General features: G+C 38.9%; 1 protein-coding gene across 2 annotated transcripts in view; it reads right to left on the bottom strand.

Annotated features, from left to right (window-relative positions):
- Window positions 1-22,631, bottom strand: part of LOC121821426 (complement component receptor 1-like protein) — a 64,418-nt gene that overhangs the window by 11,540 nt on the left and 30,247 nt on the right. Inside the window, exons 3-6 of one of the 2 annotated variants that reach the window (XM_076548307.1) lie at window positions 21,109-21,194; window positions 15,685-16,080; window positions 13,761-13,863; window positions 12,433-12,518 (exon numbers count right to left, since the gene is read on the bottom strand). In XM_076548307.1, the coding sequence (XP_076404422.1) occupies window positions 12,433-12,518; window positions 13,761-13,863; window positions 15,685-16,080; window positions 21,109-21,194 (671 nt within the window). The remainder of the gene's footprint in view (window positions 1-12,432; window positions 12,519-13,760; window positions 13,864-15,684; window positions 16,081-21,108; window positions 21,195-22,631) is intronic. The other variant, XM_076548308.1, reaches the window with a different exon arrangement.

Raw genomic sequence — 22,631 nt, forward strand, 5'->3', positions numbered from 1 at the left:
GTCCGGGATGGTGATGCCTCCAAGGGTTGCTTTATCGTATAGGATTCTTTTAGCTATCCTGGGTCTTTTGTTTTTCCATATAAAGTTGAGTATTTTTCTTTCCAAGTCTGTGAAGAATTGTGTTGGGATTTTGATAGGGATTGCATTGAATCTGTAGATTACTTTTGGTAAGATTGCCATTTTTACTATGTTAATCCTACCTATCCATGAGCATGGGAGATCCTTCCATTTTCTGATATCTTCTTCAATTTCTTTCTTTAGAGATTTAAAGTTCTTATCAAAAAGGTTTTTCACTTGTTTAGTTAGTGTTATCCCAAGGTATTTTATATTATTTGTGGCTATTGTAAAGGGTGATGTTTCTCTGACTTCTTTCTCAGCCCTTTTATCATTTGTGTATAGGAGGGCTACTGATTTTTTTGAGTTGATCTTGTATCCTGCCACTTTACTGAAGGAGGCAAACACCTAAAGCTTTCTTAACACAGATCTAACAAGACAGAATTTTTACAAACTCACATATCTTATTTTCATCTTTCTACTTCTTACTCTTAATTATTATCACCATCTCTATTAGAAAGATTCTCTTAACTAGACAGGAAGTACATACATCATTTCTAAAGTTTAGAGTTTATAGTCAGCTTTGTTATAAAGCACTGGGATTTAGTGAGTGTTGTCATTATAGAGTTTTGATACTTGTTGCTAGGGGTTTGTAACATTCTCGGGAGGAAGCCACACACCAAAGTTGCCAGTTCTCTCAGCCTTTCCGAACCGGCAGAGATGTACTGTCAGCGATAAACGGTTTTTAACTAGAGGCTGTCCCTTTACCCAAATTCATAATAGCTCCCCTAAGAACTTCAATTCAGACTAATGTTTCTATTACACCAGTACTTTTGGTTTGTTCTTCTGAAAAACTTCACTTCACGCTGAGGGTGAAATTACCGTATTTAGCTGCTGTAAACCTCTTCGCCAATACTGCACAGCTATTAGGTGATATAAGGTATTTTTCTAAAGGAGCTAGTAAAGCCAAAAGCAGCACAGCTCCGAACTCTTATTTCCTCACTGTTTGCATTAAACCAGTGACAAAACCTCAAGTACTAATGGAGCCACTTTCATTCTGGCTCCTTTATAGGAACCTCATAGGAGCTTTCTTAGTTCCACGCTCCTTACCAGATGGCTCTGGTAACCACCGAGCTTCATTCTCCTCTTGTGAAAAAACTCAAACATGTCCTCGACCCCATATTAAAACAGGATCAGGACCCTTCCATAATCCCGAGCAGGGATCTTTCTATTTCACTTGAGTGTCAGGATTTAGTATTTTCACTTCATTAGCTTTAACTCCTGATGTTATTAGCAGGGGTGATATTTAGCATTGATTTCTTATAAGGAACTTTCAGGTAAAGCAACTATTTTGTAAGACAGCTAGATTTTCTGAAGTTTGTTTCTTATCTATAAAGCAGTCATTTCTTTTCTGAATGCCTGTTTCCTTGTCTCCTCATTAGATTTGCAAAGGAATTACTCATTGCAGGCAGTTTGTTCAAAAGGCAAAGAACTTTTTAAATTTCAACATAAGTTTCTTCATATCTAAGACAACGTTCAGTGTATAAACTGTTTTCCCTTGTTTTAAGGATTTTAAAGTGGCTTGTTTGCTCTTAAAGGTAGCTTTTTGTCATCCAACTACCGTAAAACTTTGCACAGCTATTAGGGTAAATAAGGCATTTTACCAACGGAGCCCCAAACCACGAAGCTCCTAGTTCTGTATCCTTTCAATTTTTCATTGGAACTGACACTTAAACCCTTAGACGATTTTCCTCCTTATTTTTAAAAGCTGTATTTTAATTTTAGAGCTGACAAAAATGTTTCAGGGTAATGTCGCCATCTTTAGTGGAAAAATTACCTTTCCCAGAATGCATTTCCCTTATATCAGTCCATAATAATATCAGTCCCATATCTGTCCCTTATATCATTACCATATTTCTTATCGGGTTTGAGAGTCAACTGGTTCTCTTTTACCAGACTTGCTTACAAATTCTTGCTGGGGAGGTTTGAACAAAGTTTTTTGCTTTTGCAACGGGAGATTTGAACAAGCATTTTACATTTTCAGCTATGGCACATTGGGAGGTTTCTATTCTCCTCAGCTGGCTTTAACAGGTGTTTCAACTTCATCAGACACTGGCCCCGGATCAGAACCACACCTGCCTCGTTAGCCGGCATTGAGGCTGGCATTTCTGATAGCAACTTTGCTCGGGGCTTGTCCTTGCCTTAGCCAGTCAGTGAAAAACAAGATCTTTTGCAACAGAGCTTTTCCATAGCTCCTTCAGAGAGATTTTCTCCCACTGATCTTATTCTAATTTTGCTTGTTCCTCCCCCCTCCCCCCCATGCAGAGCTTCAGGTATCTGTCTGCCACTCTGTACCTCTGCTAGCTGCTTTTGGAGGCAGGGGCTTTTTCTCTCCCCCTGAATCTGCCTCCAATTCTAGCAGCTTTATCAGGTCATGCATTTTCTGGGGAGGAATCTGTCCCCTCTGTTTCTTCAGAGTCTTTCTCCCAGACAGTTCCCAGTTTGGTCTCAGTTTATCCCCTCTACCCCAGAAACAGTTTCTGACACTACAGCAGTGGCTTTCCCTGCTACTGAAGGTAGGGCTTTTTGTCTGTTTCTGGTTTTGGGGTCTGTGGTTTGTGTTCATGAATCAAGCTTAGCAAGGGAGGTTTTCGCCATCTCTAAACTCCCATTAGGGCAGGTGTTTTGCCTCATCAGACCTTCACCTGGCCCAGTCCCCCAGTGGGTTGCATTTGCTTGTCTGGGTGCTCAAGGACAGAGCTGATGCCAGAGGCAATCACCCCTCAGGGCTACACTCCCTCATCTCAGGGAGTCAGTTGAAACAAAGCTTTTCTCAAAGAAGGTGCTTTCTCTGACAGAAAAGAAAGCTTTACTCCTGGATAGTTCTGTTCTGCCCAGGCTGGGCTCTTTCCCCAGACAGTGTTCTGACTCAGCAGCACAACTGCTTCAGACACAGTTCAGCTTTACTGTTTTCCCAGAAAGGTCCTTACTCTAATAGGAAAGCTTTTTCTCAGATTCTTTTTGCAGCTGTGGACCTATCAACCCAGGACTTGTAGGAAAGTGGACAACTGTGCCTTTCCCACTGGCTTTAGCTTTGTTTATTAGCAGTTTTCCTGCACCTTCCTGCCTCAGCTCTGTGCTCCAGGAAGTTTGCAACTGCAGGAACCTCAGTATCCCCGAAATGCACTCCAACTCAGAAGCGAGGATACAATGCTAACAGTTTGCATTGCTTCAGGGGATCTTTGCATTAGGAAGATTAGGAGCACCTTTCCCTTCTGAAATGCTCACTCAGAAACAAAGCACTTGATGCCTCAGCTCCGCTGTAACTGAAAAGCTTGGCTTTTTTGCTTTTCTCAGGTAAAGTTTCCTGCCCTTTTGGGCTCTCTGTAGCTCTTCACCCACACTCTCCCAAGCGTTTCCCTCAGGGTACTCTGACCCACTGTCTTTTACTAGCTTGAAGAGAGCTTAGAAGAGGTTTTTAGGAACTTGTCCTTCCCTCCTGCGTTGCAGGGATGATTTTTAAAGCTTGAAAGAGAACGTAGAGGTTTTGCTGTCTTAAGAGGTTTGTTGTTTTCCCTTAGAGCTAATCACAGGTGGTCCCCATATTAATATCTTCAGGTGATTCTAATTTTTGTCCTTCTGAGAGAGAGTTCTGAAAGGCTTTAGTTTTTAAGTTTAAGAAAGCTTTTGAGAAAGATTAAGGCATATTTTAGAGAGATTTTTTTCCCCAAAATTTTCCAAGAAAAGTTTTTCGTTTAAGAGAAAGTTTTTTTCCCCAGGAGAAAGACCAACTTTCCCCAAAACTTCCCAACTTTAAACTTTGACTTCTTACACCCCCATTTTTGCCTCAGGGAGAAATTACTTTCTCCTGCTGCTTGGACTTAGCATTTCAGCTGTCCCCAGGTCAAAAGCTTCCATAGGAAACTTTTTCTTCCCCATAAGCTCAAAGAAGAGCTTTTTTACTACCCGTAAAGCCCAAAGAAAGATTTCTTCCCCAGTTTGCCTTCATAGCCCCCAGAGTTAGATAATTGAAGAGTTTTTCTGTCTAGTTGCCTTACTTATTTTTTCCTACACAATCCTATACTTCTAAGTTTTTCCTAAACTATATTACTACCCTATACCTTACTTATTTTTCACAGATAGAATTTGAGAAAGGGATAGAAGATATAAAATTTTGACAGAAGAGAATTTCGCTGCAGCATCGGACATCCTTCCAGTCCGCTTTCCTTTTCTCTTGAGGATAAAACCCCTGCCTCCCAAAAAAATATATAAAAAATATATATTGTCCATAACACCGGCATGCCTTTCCACTGGCAGGGCTTACTCAGCACTTTCACCAAAAACTCTGTAATAAAACTATTATTTTCCTTTATCTTTAGTCCCTATTTCTTTGACTTTAGTCCCTGTTCATTTGTCTTTAGTCTCCCCCTTTTTTTTAGTCCCCCCTTTTTTTCTTTGGTCCTTTTTTTTTCCCTTTTTTCTTTAGTCCCTGTTCAGGCGCCATTCTGTGGGGCGTTTACCCACCACCCCCACAGCTTCCCAGAGTTTTCTTGAGTGCAATCAGCAGGAAATATTAGATAGAAGGATTTATAGTGGAGAATCTTACGGAGATAAACAGATAGAAAATAAAGGATAGCCTCGAGAGGGCCTGGAACCTATTCCAACGGGCCCTGACTGTCTCTGCCCCAGGGTTTTTATAGAGACACCAAGGGGTGGAGCAAAAGCCCTCCTCCCCCAGCACAGCCAAGTGCAGACCATCTCAGACACCTTCAATGAGGCCTGCAGTCCTGATCATCCTTTATTCGGACCTGCTGTGTAAAGCCACGAGGAACCCGAGAACGGGTTCCCACACTTCCTATATATACCACACAATATTCAATATTAAGATATCACATGTTGATAGACTAATAACAACCTCTTCTGGTCTCTATGGCAACACACATGCACATGATGCACAGACATACATGTGGGAAAAACATCTAGACACATTAAATAAATAAATAAAAATAGATATTTAAAAAGTGCTGTCAAATCTTTGGAAAATTTTAACAGAACAAGTAAGAGAAATAAGTAATAATTTTGCACAAGAGGTTTCCTTTTTAATCTTATTATTTCTTAATATTTCAGTACATTTTATATGCTTATGTTGAGACTTTAAGAACCTTACCTTTGCTACTCATCTGATGTGGTTTACCTTATTTTCTTTCATTCTCATATTCCTCTGATTTATTACCTATTACCTGATCTATTATCTCCATAGTATTTAATTAATTTGTTTTGTTCATCTCCCTACTTAAGTATAAATAATATCATGATTACTATTATAATTCCAGTGCAAATGAAAATATGGCACATAATTTTTGCTCAATAATAATTAAGTGAATATTGTTTTATATATGCATATTACCAAATAAATGAGTAAGTGATTGCATATTGATGGCAGTGTGGGGTGTTTACCCACCACCCCCACAGCTTCCTAGAGTTTTCTTGAGTGCGAGCAGCAGGAAATATTAGATAGAAGGATTTATAGTGGAGAATCTTGTGGAGATAAACAGATAGAAAATAAAGGATAGCCTCGAGAGGACCTGGAACCTATTCCAACGGGCCCCCGACTGTCTCTGGCCCAGGGTTTTTATAGAGACGCCAAGGGGGTGGAGCAAAAGACCTCCTCCCCCAGCACAGCCAAGTGCAGGCCATCTCAGACACCTGCACCGTGGTCCTGATCATCCTCTATTCGGACCTGCTGGGTAAAGCCACGAGGAACCCCAGAACGGGCTCCCACAGGTCCCCCCTTCTTAATATATATAAAAAAAATAACTATTAATGGCTTACAGCAATCTCCATAGCTGTTACACCTCCCAGTATGGGAGTAGAGGATGATATAGATGGCATTTCTCTTTTGAATTAGGTCCAAGGTGACCACAGCAGTCTTAGCTGCCTCAAGCCCTTTCTAAACCAAAACTCTGTGACTACAAACTTAAAGAATCCCTTAGCTTCATCATTACCATTAACAGGTTAACAAATATTGCTATACATAGTCACAATTCTCTCAATCTTACAACTCAAAGCAAACTCTTAACAGAACCATTTGAATTAGCATATATGGTACTATATATAGTTAACAATTTTCTCCGTCTTACAACTTTAACTCAATCATTTGAATTTTCTTGTTAACAGAACATAGGAAAAACTTCGATGTATTCACAAACTTAAATATTTCCTTAACTCCACAAAACCAGGGTGCATTAATATCAATAGGTTTCTGCGAACATAATTCAATCTCATAGTTCCTCCTTTTCTTTATAATTTTTAAACAAAAACTCAAACCTAGTTAGAGGAGCCCAAACTTATATGTTTAAACAGTTTCATTTGTAACACAAAACCAGTTCCATAAGTAATTCCATTTTTACATAAACAGTTCCACAAAACAATTCATAAATCACCAGTTAATAAAGCATATATGCATACACAAAACTGCATCTTGATTCTAAGTAGAAATACATTTCTTCATTTAAACAGTTCCATTTTTAACCCAATTCCAGAAAACTGTTCCTAGGTCATTACTATAAGTAAGCTCAAAATTGTCCCACTGCAATGAAATCTCTATTATTCATTTCATTTAAGTACCAAAATTCAAATGATAAATATTGGTACTAGCCTTCCAAATTTGAAGAAATTCATAACCAAAATGTTTTTGTAATTTTATCTCATTTTAAGTTCAAAAAGTTCAAACAAGAAATAAATTCTGGTATCAGGCTTTCACTTCCAAATATGAAGAGACGTTTTTCAACCAAAACTTTTTGCAGTTAATTTTTGTTCAAACAAGCGTCTCTGCAACTTTTGTTCTCACAGACAGACCTTTTTAGTTATAGTAATATTTTAAACCGCATCGTTTTTGCTGTTAGCTCAGGTTTTTCTGTGCTGCGTTGATATTCCACGGATCTCAGCTGCGAATGCCTTGTGCTGGTTCTGGCGTCAGCCATTCTTAGCTTCTTAGCTGCTTCTGGAGCTTTTGAAACCATTCAGACTGCCTACTTTGCAGTCTACTAGGACACTATCTCCTGTGTCTCAGGTGTTTTCACCATATACATTAATAGACTCACACTTAACATTTACACTTTTTCACAAACTCACATATAACATTTTTTGCCTTGCAAAGCATTTAGACTCATATTCAACATTTACACGTTTTTACAAACTCACATACAACATATTAACATCTACTTGTTTATACTTTATAGAACTACTTTAGCAAATATATTTCCTATTAATTCTTATATACTTATATTCATTCCATCTTATTTCTTATTTAAACTTACATTTACAACTAGCATCTTACAAGCTTATTACTACATGTCTTAAGACTACCTTAGATACTTCTTACAAGCTTATATTCTTAAAGGAACTCTATAGATCTATTTTACAAACTTATATAGGCTACCATTAGCATATATCTAACTTAGCAAACACCTCAAGATTTCTTAACACAGATCTAACAAGACAGAATTTTTACAAACTCACATATCTTATTTTCGTCTTTCTACTTCTTACTCTTAATTATTATCACCATCTCTATTAGAAAGATTCTCTTAACTAGACAGGAAGTACATACATCATTTCTAAAGTTTACAGTTTATAGTCAGCTTTGTTATAAAGCACTGGGATTTAGTGAGTGTTGTCATTATAGAGTTGTGATACTTGTTGCTAGGGGATTGTAACATTCTCAGGACAAAGCCACACCCCAAAGTTGCGAGTGGGCCTTTTTGAACCGGCAGAGATGCACTGTCAGCGGTAAACGGTTTTTAACTAGAGGCTGTCCCTTCACCCAAATTCATAATAGCTCCCCTAAGTACTTCAATTCAGACAAACATTTCTATTACAACAGCACTTTTGGTTTGTTCTACCAAAAAACTTCACTTCACACTGAGGGTGAAATTACCATATTTAGCTGCTGTAAACCTCTTCGCCAATACTGCACAACTATTAGGTGATATTTTTCTAAAGGAGCTAGTAAAGCCAAAAGTGGCACAGCTCTGAACTCTTATTTCCTCACTGTTTGCATTAACCAGTGACAAAACTCAGAAATACTAATTGAGCCACTTTCATTCTGGTTCCTTTATAGGAACCTCATTGGAGTTGACCTTCCTTAGTTCCACGCTCCTTACCAAACGCTCCGGTAACCACCGAGCTTCATTCTCCTCTTGTGAAAAAAACAAACATGTCCTCGACCCCATATTAACACAGGATCAGGACCCTTCCATAATCCCGAGCAGGGATCTTTCCATTTCACTTGAGTTTCAGGATTTAGTATTTTCACTTCATTAGCTTTAACTCCTGATGTTATTATTAGCAGCGGTGATATTTAGCATTGATTTCTTATAAGGAACTTTCAGGTAAAGCAACTCTTTTGTAAGACAGCTAGATTTTCTGAAGTTTGTTTCCCATCTATAAAGCAGTCATTTCTTTTTTGAATGTCTGTTTCCTTGTCTCCTTATTAGATTTGCAAAGGAATTACTCATTGCAGGCAGTTTGTTCAAAAGGCAAAGAACTTTTTAAATTTCAACATAAGTTTCTTCATATCTAAGACAACGTTCAGTGTATAAACTGCTTTCCCTTGCTTTAAGGATTTTAAGGTGACTTGTTTGCTCTTAAAGGTAGCTTTTTGTCATCCAACTACTGTAAAAACGTTGCACAGCTATTAGGGTAAATAAGGCATTTTACCAACAGAGCCCCAAACCATGAAGCACCTAGTTCCGTATCCTTTCAATTTTTCATTGGAACTGACACTTAAACTCTTAGACGATTTTCCTTATTCTTTTAAAGGCTGTATTTTAAGTTTACCATGAACGTATTTTCGAGCTGACAAAAGTGTTTCAGGGCAATGTCGCCATCTTTAGTGGAAAAACTACCTTTCCCAGAATGCATTTCCCTTATATCAGTCCATAATAATATCAGTCCCATATCAGTCCCTTATATCAGTCCCTTATATCATTTTCCATTTCTTATCGGGTTTGAGAGTCAACTGGTTCTCTTTTACCAGACTTGCTTACAAATTCTTGCCCGGGAGGTTTGAACAAAGTTTTTTGCTTTTGCAACGGGAGATTTGAACAAGCATTTTACATTTTCAGCTATGGCACATTGGGAGGTTTCTGGTCTCTCCTCAGCTGGCTTCAACAGGTGTCTCTCCTTCATTTGACACTGGCCCCCGAATCAGAACCACACCTGCCTCGTTAGCCGGCATTGAGGCTGGCATTTCTGATAGCAACTTTCCTCGGGGCTTGTGTTTGTTTTAGCCAGTCAGTGAAAAACAAGATCATTTGCAACAGAGCTTTTCCATAGCTCCTTCAGAGATTTTTCTCCCACTGATCTTATTCTCATTTTGCTTGTTCCTTCCCCCCCAGATGCAGAGCTTCAGGTATCTGTCTGCGGCTCTGTACCTCTGCTAGCTGCTTTTGGAGGTAGGGGCTTCTTTTTCTCCCCCCGAATCTGCCTCAAACTCGAGCAGCTTTTTCAGGTCACATATTTTCTGGGGAGGAATCTGTCCCCTCTGTTTCTTCAGAGACTTTCTCCCTGACAGTATCCAGTTTGGTCTCAGTTTGTCCCCTCTACCCCAGAAACAGTTTCCGACACTACAGTGGCGGCTTTCCCTGCTACTGAAGGTAGGGTTTTTTGTCCGTTTCTGTTTTCGGGGTCTGTGTGGTTTGCATACAGACTGAAAATCTAACAAGGGAGGTTTTTGCCATCTCTAAACTCCCATTAGGACAGGTGTTTTGCCTCATCAGGCCTTCATCTGGCCCAGTCCCCCAGTGGGTTGCATTTGCTTGTCTGGGTGCTCAAGGACAGAGCTTTTGCCAGAGGCAATCACCCCTCAAGGCTACACTCCCTCATCTCAGGGAGTCAGTTGAAACAAAGCTTTTCTCAAAGAGGTGCTTTCTCTGACAGAAAAGCAAGCTTTACTCCTGGATAGTTCTGTTCTGCCCTGGCTGGGCTCTTTCCCCAGACAGCGTTCTGACTAGGCAGCACGACTTCAGACCCAGTTCAGCTTTACTGTTTTCCCAGAAAGGTCCTTTCTCTGATAGGGAAGCTTTTCTCAGATTTCTTTTTGTAGCTGTGGACCTATCAACCTGGGACTTGTAGGAAAGCAGACAACTGTGCCGTTCCCACCGGCTTTAGCTTTGTTTGTTCATTAGCAATCTTCCCCTGGGTCCTGCACCTTCCTGCCTCAGCTGTGCACTCCAGGAAGTTTACCACTGCAGGAACCCTAGTATCCCCGAAATGCACCCCAACTCAGAGACGCTGGCCAGTCACCTCTGGGTTTTTGGTCACAAGCGAGGATACAATGCTAACAGTTTGCATTGCTTCAGGGGATCTTTGCTTTAGCAAGATTAGGAGCACCTTTTCATTCTGAAATGCTCACTCAAAACCTTTGCTGCCTCAGCTCAGCTGTAACTGTGAAGCTTGACTATTTTGCTTTTCTCAGGTAAAGTTTCCTGCCCTTTTTGGGCTCTCTGTAGCTCGTCACCCACACTCTCCCCAAGCATTTCCCTCAGGGTACTCTGACCCACTGTCTTTTACTAGCTTGAAGAGACAGAGCTTAGAAGGGGTTTTTAGAAACTTGTCCTTGCCTCCTGCATTGCAGGGATGATTTTTAAAGCTTGAAAGAACTTAGAGGTTTTGCTGTCTTAAGAGGTTTGTTGTTTTCCCTTAGAGCTAATCACAGGTCGTCCCCATACTAATATCTTCAGGTGATTCTAATTTTTGTCCTTCTGAGGGAGAAAGTTCTGAAAGGCTTTGGTTTCTAAGTTTCTTAAGAGAGATAGATTAAGGCTTTTTAAGAGAGTTTTTTCCCCCAAATTTTCCAAGAAAAGCTTTAGCGTTTAAGATTTTTCCCCCCAGGAGAAAGACCAACTTTTCCCCAAACTTCCCAACTTTAAACTTTGACTTCTTACACCCCCATTTTTGCCTCAGGGAGAAATTACTTTCTCCTGCCGCTTGGACTTAGCATTTCAGCTGTCCCCAGGTCAAAAGCTTCCATAGGAAACTTTTTCTTCCCCATAAGCTCAAAGAAGAGCTTTTTTACTACCCGTAAAGCCCAAAGAAAGATTTTTTTCCCCAGTTTGCTTTCAAAGCCCCCAAAGTTAGAAAATTGAGTTTTTCTGTCTAGTTGCCTTACTTATTTTTTCCTACACAATCTTACACTTCTAAGTTTTTCCTAAACTATATTACTACCCTATATCTTATACTTATCACAGATAGAAATTGAGAAAGGGATAGAAGATATAAAATTTTGACAGAAGAGAATTTCGCTGCAGCATCGGACATCCTTCCAGTCCGCTTTCCTTTTCTCTCGAGGATAAAACCCCTGCCTCACCAAAAAAATATATATATAAATATATATATTCCATAACACCGGCATGCCTTTCCACTGGCAGGGCTGACTCAGCACTTTCACCAAAAACTCTGTAATAAAACTATTATTTTCCTTTATCTTTAGTCCCTATTACTTTGTCTTAAGTCCCTGTTCATTTGTCTTTAGTCCCCCCTTTTTTTGTCCCTTTTTTTCTTTAGTCCCTTTTTTCCCCTTTCTTTAGTCCCTTTTTTCCCCTTTCTTTAGTCCCTTTTTTCCACTTTCTTTAGTCCCTTTTTTCCCCTTTCTTTAGTCCCTTTTTTTTCTTTAGTCCCTTTTTTTCTTTAGTCCCTGTTCACGGCGCCATTCTGTGGGGCGTTTACCCACCACCCCCACAGCTTCCTAGAGTTTTCTTGAGTGCGAGCAGCAGGAAATATTAGATAGAAGGATTTATAGTGGAGAATCTTGTGGAGATAAACAGATAGAAAATAAAGGATAGCCTCGAGAGGGCCTGGAACCTATTCCAACGGGCCCCGACTGTCTCTGGCCCAGGGTTTTTATAGAGACGCCGAGGGCGTGGAGCAAAAGACCTCCTCCCCCAGCACAGCCAAGTGCAGGCCATCTCAGACACCTGCACCGTGGTCCTGATCATCCTCTATTCGGACCTGCTGGGTAAAGCCACGAGGAACCCCAGAACGGGCTCCCACATGGCAGAACATAAAAGAAAATTACAAGGAAGCAAGAAATGGAGGAAAGAGAAGAGAAACTTGTCAAAGTCTTTCCTGTCCTAGGGGCAAACTACATAGGAAATACCACACATAACACAGAATTCTGAATGATGGAAGCTGATCAAATACGTTACAAAGCAAGGAGATACTCACTTTGATTCAAAACAAACTTTTATGAAAGTAATCAACTTCTGTCAATAAGTCAAACTAGAATATAGAAGAAATACTAAAAGGGAATGTGTGGGTTAAAATATAAGAAGTTAGGGAGAGCAACTAGATTAAAGTATCACTATATATACTCACTTTCACACACAGGAACATGGCTATCCCAAACACTGTCCCTTCCAGACAGAACACAATGACTAGCAGAATTTCCTTTTAATTGAAACCTAAGGAAGAAAATGGTAGTGGACTGTAAAAAGTTTTGGTCAAAGTAATACTCAGTTCCCAGGTCTAGACAAAAAAGCATCGAGGATTTTGAGGAAATGGAACCAGGAGGTGGAAGGGGTGTGCAGATGCTAAGCTACTCAACTACCACAGCTTCCAGCAGGTGGGTAAAACTGAACTGCAATATAAAGTCCCAGCTTAAACTAAAGAAAGTAGTGAGGGCACAGCCAGATCCTGGACCTTTACTCAAAAGCACTGATCAAGCTAAAAGGAACCTGGCGCTGCTCACTGTCACAACTGCAAACCCAGACTGCTAATGAACACCTTGCTGACACTGTCACTGGGAAAGCCGAGTTAACTGGTAGGAAATAGAGATTGTTCTTATGTCTCAGTTTCTGCGATTGTTATCTAGGAAGCTCACAACAGCATGCTAAGCTACTGAAGAGTAAGTTAAACTTTTGTAAGTAATTCAGAGAAGCAGATGACTTATGAAGTACATGTCTATGGCCTGTAACAGACTAAAAATTTATTAGTGTTTTGTTCTTCGTGGGGGTGGGCGTTTTGTTGTTGTTGTTTGTTTTTCCTTTTAAAGCACTGGGACTGGAGAGAAAAATGGGAAGAGGAGAGGAGCCAACTTTTGTATGAAGTCATTTAAAATTCTCAAAGGATGTTTAGACCCTTATGTCCTCCTAAATCTTATTTGGTCCTGATATTTGGTGCCTGCCAAAGATTCTGTGAAGCACTGGAGGGCAGGTTCTTTGTTGTCCATGACTGGTAGTTTCACAGAAGCGTGTCTGCTGTGAAGAAGGTTTATGACCTCACCTAAAATATTAACATCAGACACCATGGTCCCAACTCAGAGCCCAGAGCCCATTGCTGATTCAATGATACACCAGTGGGCTTTAAAAAGCTGCCCCTTATTTTTTGTTTCTCTTTTAAATTCTATTAGTGAGGTATTAATTTTTTCCCTAAAACATTGCTAAATGTATTGTTATTTGTATAAGCTTTTGTAACATATAAATTTTCTCAAAATCACTAGTATTATTTTCTATTTAGAAAATGATTTTTTCACTTAGTGCATTACCTGTATATTTGAAACCAGTAGGTTTCCTTCATATCTCTTTTCTCAATTCTACAAGTCACCAATCTTTCCTATATACAGCATCAGAAGTTGTTTCTTTCCCGTTTTGGACAAGCTCAGAGTTAGTTTTAATGTCCAGCAGATCAAGCCTGCTCACACTCACCCTGGATTACAAACAAAGGACACTTTGGCTCCAAGTTGAAAATTTAGTGGAAATAGCACACGTCCATTAGGAAGATGTTCCAGGAAAGCACCACAGGATTTCACTGGAGAAAAAGAGCCAAACAGAAATAATAGCAGTGTGTGGAGAAAAAAAACACAAGTCATATATGTCAAGCCAGATGACAGCCTAGAGATCTGCATATGCAGGAGCCACAGGACTCTGAAGTGCAGAGAAACAGCTCCATGGAGAGTGTAGCCTGGCTCACAGCGGTAAAGCAGTTTCTGCTTGGGAGGGAAAAAAATCATATTTGTTTGGGGGTATACTCCTAGTGTTGGATTTCTGGGGTCAGCTGACATATTAAGGGGGAAAAAGTCTCATGGTGTGGAAAACATTTCGCTCAATGGTAAACTGGATCACAGATGCCAAGAGGATCACAACTATGTGGAAAAAGAAAGAAGAAAAACAGAATAGCTTTATTATATAGGACAAAATAAACAACCTTTCTGTCAAATGTGACAATACAATTCAGACACTGTGACTATACCTCATGAATCTTGAGTTCATTGTTTTCTCTCTAAGGTGTACACTAAGGTCATAACACTCCCAATTTCTTTTTTGTTTTGTTTTTCCAAACAGGGTTTCTTTGTGTAGCCTTGCCTGTCCTGAACTAGCTCTGTTGACCAGGCTAGGCTCAAACTCAGAGATCCACTGGGATTAAAGGTGTGCACCACCACTGCTCAGCTACACTTCCAATTTCTACTGACTCTACACAAAATTAAAGATTGATTATTTATTTCAGATTCCCATACTACCTTTCTAGAAAGGCATCACCAACTTTAAGTTTCACATTTTAGGCAATAAGGAGAACCTAAATTTTCTAACATATTTCCCAGTGGGCAACCACAATGGTGCTAACAGATTCTGTTCTGATCTTTGAATCCTACTTCACTAGAGTACTACCGCACTTTGCTCACTACACAGCTGGTGCTCTTGGCACTCATTTCATTCCATTGAGAAGACAGTTGGATAGCCATTGAGCAAAATCTTTTAAAAAACCTCCAGTTATCATAATGAGAACTATGCACTATATATTAAATATTCTAACAGTCCTAGGTCCAGCTTCTATTTAAGCCAATTGTTTTGAACTCAGGGAGTGAGGATGCATGTGAGTCTTAACACAATTACTTAAAGCTGCAAAATGAGGGGAAAAAATCACACACACACACACACACACACACACACACACACTAAACCAAATCCAAAACCACATATCAACTCAGTTCTCCTCTCTGAACTTTAGACTTCTCTAGTAAAACATGGGGTATTGGTCTAGGATGAATGATTTCCATGAGAATTTCCAAATATTTTTGATATTATAATAATTGTTTTGAGGGCTCATCTTTCAAGAGCTTCCCTTGACTAATACATTGAGCTGTGATATTTAAAGACTAGGCTGATTAAATTTCTATGTTACTATGTATATTGTCTTAGAATATTAACCCCTAAGCCTCAATATTAAAGGAATGGTAACTACCCCATAGCTTCATTTTAGGAGTTAAATATGCATACATTTAATATGATTAGCCATGGACTACTCATTACATATTAGTAAGTATTATACATATGAATAACTGATACGGGCTGGAGATGGCAATACATGTAAAGAACTTCTGTGTATGAGAACTCCCAGGATGTATCACATTCCTTGTTCATATTCAGCTCCTCCTCAATTTGAACGGATGTGCTTGTAAGGGTGCACAAACACTCATACAAACACATGTCCCTTCTTGATTTCATATTCCCTCCCAAGAAAATTTATTCATCCACCCTGTTCATCTTATGCCCTCTTCCAGAACCAACCCTTAACTCTGGTCCTCCAACACCCCATGGCATTGCAGGCTCCCCAAGCCCTGGTCAGACTTACCCTTGAAGCAGGTTGGTAACTCTGGCTCCCATTTGTTTAGGTCATGACACTGCACACTACTGGCTCCTTCCATGCTAAAGCCAGGCTGACATTTAAACTCCACAATATCCCTTAAGGAAAACAAGCTTTTGTTTTCTGACACTATGAATGCATTTTCAACATGAGGAGGTGTACATTTATTGAGTTCAATGCACTGAGGAGGAGGGCCACTCCAGACTCCAACTTTCTCTTCATTGCTGATACAGTGTAAGGATGCCTCACCCACCAGGTTAAAGAGCTTCTTCCCTCTCGCATCAGATCTGCAGCGATAGGTAACTGCCATTCCATAATAAAAATCTTCTGTGGTAGTAAGTAAATCTCCATTGGCAATGGAGGGGGGTGGCTTACAAGAAATTACTGGGTGAAGAAAGCAGATTAAATTTTAATTAAATAATGATAGGGCAAATCTAATGAATCACTGAATTGAAATATTTATACTCATTATAAATGAATACAAATGTTCATTAAAAGCATTTAATATTTATTGACTTGTAGATGAGTTTTAAAATATTGCTATTCAGGTGCACACAGTAACATTTGCTCTGTCTTTCCTACCTATTTCTTATAAACACATGCAGTTACAAGTACAATCGACTTTTTCATTTGAAATAGCTCTTTGATTATATTACAGTGTTTATATCAGTTTCCAGATTTTTCTTCTTGCCTATTAATTTGCAAATTTGTTGTTAACTGAAAGGAAGATAAAAAAAAAAAACATTCACTAAGAAAGAATAAGGGGTGAATGAAACACAAATGGATAGTACGAAACATATTTTGCATTCCTGCAAGTATGTAAGAAAATTGGTGAAACTGTAGATTACTATATACTAAGCATTTGAAAATGTAATGGATAAATGAAAATACAGACCATTAATATTCATTCAAAAATATGTAAGATGCTGAATTTGACCAAGAACTTTTAAGAATATAAAAAAAAATCACAAATAAGTTCTTTCAAATTTTCAAGTAATACACACTTCCAAATATAATTTCAAGTACTTTGAGACATGTAAAAGACAAAACCCTCAAGTTTATTATAAGATGGGTTTTTATGACATAATTCACTAAAAAACCTAAATATACTTAAAATGAAGAAAGTGTTTGGCACTGGGCTGCTGTTCCATGGGGAAGAGGGAGCCAAACCAATAGTAGGGAACCAAGAGTCTACTGAACTTGTGATGGGCTTACCAAATCAAGGGACAAAAACTGGAGTCCAGAGATTTCTAAACAAGGAAGTCCTGGTAATATCTTGTAAAGAACCATACTCTTAGAATCAGGGTTGACTGATAACTGCTATTTCCAAGGATGGAAAATTCATGATACTGAATCAAAATAGTGCCATTTGGGCAGTGTCCTAGAGCCTTGCAGAAAAAAGAAATGTGTTCTCTGAAGAGTGTGGGTTATTGCTGTGTTTTAAATATGGGTAAATTTTCCTCAGAAATCAAGCACTAAAGGCTTGGTATCCCGGGTGGCATGAATGCAGTGGAACTTTTAAGAAGTTTGGCCTCCTGGGAAATGCTTAGGTCACTGAGGATGTGAACTTGAGAAAATGTGGGACCATGACTCTTCCTCCCTCTGCTTTGGCTCATCACTTCCACATGCCCTTGCCCTGAGGTTTTGTCTCAGTAGAGGCCCAGAGCAATAGAACTACAAAATTAGGGAATAGACCCTTCAAAATTGTCAGCTGAAATAAATACTTTATCATACAAGGCAGTTGTTGCAATTATTTCATTACAGTGATAAGCAACTGACTTCATTAATTTTGTGTTTGTCTCCTTTATATTGAGCCACCTGCAAGCATGTTAACCATTCAAAGAGAGTCTCTCTAACCTTGCTCATCCCTCGAAACTTCAATCACGGTTTCTCTGTAATTCAGTCTGCTTTGTTGTTATAGCAGGGCTCTAGCAGGCCTAATAGTCTAGTTTTGGCCACCGGTCCCCAGGAAGCCATTTAAAGAGATGGCAAAAAGCAGAGAAGGGAGAGTTATTCAAAGAGAACACACAGGAAAAAGGAGGAGAAAAGGATGCTCACTGACCCCAAAGCCTGTCTTCTGGGTATTGACAGGAGCATATAGAGGAAGAATTGGGACAAAGGACAAGAGTTACTTATGATTAAGCAGTACTACCTGCTCTAGGTATAGTCTTTTTTCATTGATCATTGTCTCAGCTCTGGTCCTACAAGGTGGTCTGAAGAAGACCTTACTGCTGGAGAGAACAAGGTGGTTCTCTGGAGATTACTTCTGTACCAAGTATCATCTCCCTCTCTTGGCTAATTATATATCAGGGTAAGGGGTTGGGGTAGAAGGAGGCTATTCCTCATGATTTTGCAGATTCAGAGCCTAATTAACAATTCATCTTGGGCTACCTTTAGTACTCTAAATAGCCACTCCTTGTCTCCTTCTGTGTCAGACCTAATATTCTGTGACTAACAGGAAAAGACATATTTTGGATATATTAACATAACCCTGGATTCTACTAATCAGAAGTCTAGGAATACCATCAGGCAGCATCTGAGGTCAAACAGAGGTTTCTCTGCTTTACTTCAGCCCACCTACTTAATGTTTCCACCAATATATTTTAAAAGCACCTTGATTATGACTTCTTTTGTTTTGTTAATCTACAAACTACATGAGGAGAGATTCCTGAAAAGAAGCAGTATGTGCAGAGACTGGTTGGGGCTGATTAAAACTTCAGTACTAGAGAGATCGGGATGTTGTACGTCCAGAGGCTAATTACCTATCTTGGGCTAGTTCTAGCCCTCCAGAACAGCCATTCCTTCCCCACCTATGTGTCTTAATTAACATTTTGTTACTAACAGATAGAAACCTTTTGGGATCTATTAACTTAGCAAATCACTAGCTTCCACCAGCTCAAAAGCTAAAAATGTCATCAGCTATCATCTTAGGTCTATAGAAAAGTTTTCCCCATCTTGTTGTAATTGCCTCTCTGATGTACCCATAATTTATTTTAAACTTGCCTTGACATAACTTTCTTTGTTCTATAAAACTATGAAAATGCTTCCACACTAGAACAAAGAATTGGGGTAATCTAAATCTGTTTTCCTGGGCCATAGTCACTTAAAATAGCTCCAGAATAAAGGATCTCTTATTCCTTTTCAGATAAGAGCTGTAGTTTTTGCATTGACATCAAATGTTGCCATCTTGGATCATGGAATTTGGGGTAACCTAAATCTGTGTTCTCTGGTCTTGGCCATTCATGTTTGGCTCCAGAGTAAACTATCTCTTTTCTCCTTTGAGGTGAGAGTTGTGTTTACTGTGTGGACAAGAGCACAACTTGCTACCTATTTTTCCACAACTCAGACTTGAATAAATGATCTCCAGTAATCTGTTTCCTGGGTGGTTTTTAAAGAAGCAGTGGTGGTAGCAGTGCCTATGGTATAGAAGAATGACGTGTACTTTGGCAGCATTACACAGAAAGAATAGAGGGATGAAACCATGCACTAAAGAAAGCTGATGAAAGATATGGGATTCACGAAGCCATAAAATTCAACCAATTCTTCATCTAGATACACCAAAGTTATAAAATCAAATTCCACCAGCATAATAGCAGCCATGAAAGAGACACTAACTAAAAGGAACCACAAGGGGAAAGTGTTTCAACAATAAAGTTCCAGATCTACAAAATAAAAAAAAAAAGTTTTTCAGGCTGAAGGATGATAGTTTTATATAAAATTGATAGAGCCACAGTAAGGAGGGATCTATTCTAAAAGAGCGGTGTATGGGTATATATACATTTTTTCTTTTTTGCTGAACTTTTCTTTTGTTTGTTTTTTTCGAGACAAGGTTTCTTCTCTGTGTAGCTTTGCGCCTTTCCTGGAACTCACTCTGTAGCCCAGGCTGGCCTCGAACTCACAGAGATCCTAGCCTGGCTCTGCCTCCCAAGTGCTAGGATTAAAGGCATGTACCACCACTGCTCAATAGGGTATATTTCAATTTACAGTATTCAACGATTACAGTATTCAATTGATTACAGAAACAAGACAAAAATATTTTTATTTTCTGTATGCTCTGAGGGTACATGAAACACATGAAGTAAAACAGAGGCCAGTCAGTGTGAGGAGAAGGCCCCAGAGTGACCTAAGGGACAAATCTCTATTGGAATCCCAGTGTTGGTCAGGCCAAGTTTCCACTAACTAGCGTGCTCAGTCAAAGTAGGCACGAATTCTAAGAGGATATGCATGTGAGTGAAACTACTGTAAGATGTGGGGGTTAGGAGCCATTCAGTATCTTTTATCTAGCTGTTCCATAGAAAAGTGGTCACCAGGGGGTGGTTGTATGAGTCAGATATCTGGAACAAGCACAATAAAGAAGCTGGGGGAAAGCAGAACAAGAATTTCCTTCAAGGATGACTAATTTCTACTCCTGGTATGAGAAAGCTATCAAGTAGTTCCACTTATCCATAGGAGACACAACCAAAACCACCACTAGAAGTCTGAAAATTCGGCTAGTACCAGGCCCTAAGATATTATTTAATTTATGTTATTACTCTCTCTAGTGCTCCCCCTAGCCATGGTCCTCTTACTATTTTCATGCTTTCGGCACTTTCTTCAGTTTATATATTCACATTTGAGTTTTATTCATTCATGGGGAATATAGTTTCATTTTCAGGAAGATAGATGGAACTGGGCATCATCTTGTTAAAGGAAATAAGCCAGACTCAAGAAGGCAAATATCAAAAAAAAAAAAAAAAAAAAAAAAAAAGAAAGAAAGAAAAGAAAAGGAACATCCCAGGACAAAGGAGAACTTAAAGGAAGTTGCAGTTGTCTTCTGTCTTAGAGTTCCTATTACTGTGATGAAAAATCATGACCAAAAGCAACTTGGGGAGGAGAGTTTATTTGGCTTACATATCCGGAAACATAGTCTAGTGAGAGAAACCAAGGCAGTAACTCAGTTTGGGAAGGAACCAGAAGGCGGGAGCTGATGCAGAGGCCATGGAGGGGTGCTGGTTATGTTCCTCATGGCTTCCTCAGCTGGCTTTTTTATAGAACCCAGGACCATCAGCCCAGGCCTGACACTTCCCACAATGGGCTAAGCCCACCCACATAATTAAGAAAATGCCATACAGGCTTACCTATAGCCAGATCTGATAGAAGCAATTTCTCAATTGAAAGTCCTTTATTCTCAAATGACTCTGGCTCATGTCAAGTTGACACCAGCTAGAACATCTTCATTTACTTGAAGAACAGATTATACAAAAGCGATTTTAATAAAGATTTAAAAAATCCCTTATAGGGCTTTATGTTTACAGCTTCCTAAAAGGCATGAGGCCCTGGGTTCAATCTCAGCCCTCCAAAAATATACATATAATTCCAGAGAAAATATGAAGTACATGAGTCAAGGTAATAGAAATAAAAATTTCTACTTACTCTGACAAATAGGTGTCTCGTTATCCCAAGCAACATTTTGATCTGAGATTACACATACAGCAGAGGAGGAACCAATGAGGCGGTATCTACACACAGAATAAAGAATGTTAATTAATCCATAAGTAATTGCCTACTTAAATTGCTGCTTCCCAGAGATTACTACCCTGGAAGCTTTAGGACATTTTTTTTCTTGTCAAAGACCATGAGTTCTCAAATCTTACATTCCTCTTTGGACTTCTTGATTTTCATCTTTATGCTTCCCAACTAAATGAGATTTTTCTTTTTATTATCTTATCATACAATCTATAGTAAATTATAGTTGTTTCCTCTAAGTCTTATTTTTAAAGATATTACAAGCTTCTTGAGGGCAAAGTAAATGTCATGTGTATGTGTGTATTATACTAATATGAATGAATTAAGTTATACTGTGAAAGCATTAATGTGAATGCCTAGATAACAGAACACCCGATCAGCAGATTCATTAACCTAGAATCAAGGGACTCAAATCTGACCAAAGTCAAACAATTTTTTTATACTCGATTAAAGTCAGCAATACTAAATTAATATGCTACAAATTGTCTAGTATGTCATAAAATTAAAACAATTCATGACAATTATTTCACAGTAACTTAACTCTTATACCTACTTTGTTTTATACATAAACATGTCATTTTGGGAAGTACAACTGTAAAGGGCTGTGTTTTATGTTTACATTTAAATGCCACTTGCTCATTTTCCTATGGGAAAGAGACCTTTTCTGGTCCCCCCCACATACCTTCTTCTTCTTTTTTCTTTTTTCTTTTTTGTCCTTTTGGTTTTTCAAGACAGGGTTTTTCTATGTTTTTTTTGTTTCTGGCTTTCCTGGAACTCATTCTGTAGTCCAGGCTGGCCTTGACATCCAAATGCTGGGACAAAAGTCATGTGCCACCACCAACCAGTGTGAAAGAGACTTTGACACAATTTTACATGTAGGCTTATGTATTTTCTACCACAGCAAGAACTAAAATAGACACAAGATCTCTTGTTCTCTCTATTTACTGTGACATTCCCTTTGTGTCTTCCCATTCCTGATTTTTCTTGCACATTCTTATTGCTGGTAATCATTTCTATAATTACATAATTTTTAAAAAATTATATAAAGATTCATATAGAATGTAACCATATACAATTAGCTTTCTACTCTGCACAATCCTGGAGATTTATCAAGCAGTCCTTTTTGTTATAGAGTCCATCACATGGATGCACCATCATTCATCTAACCATTTACCTATTGTTGGACATTTGAATATGTCCAAAATCAGGGAGATCCATAGAGAAGTAGGTAGTTGTACAGAGACAGGACAGGGCACATTTTCATTTAAGAATGATGAAAATGCCTTTGTGCTCCTAATCTTATAGAAAAGACTGCCTTTCTCCACTGAATACAATGTTAGTTGTAGGCTTGTCATGTGTGGAAAATATATGACATGAAACTATAATACTTCTATGACTAATTTTTAGAGAACTTTTCTAGTGATGGAAAA

This window comes from Peromyscus maniculatus, chromosome 11, assembly GCF_049852395.1.
Source record: "Peromyscus maniculatus bairdii isolate BWxNUB_F1_BW_parent chromosome 11, HU_Pman_BW_mat_3.1, whole genome shotgun sequence".
Classification (NCBI taxonomy): Eukaryota; Metazoa; Chordata; class Mammalia; order Rodentia; family Cricetidae; genus Peromyscus; species Peromyscus maniculatus.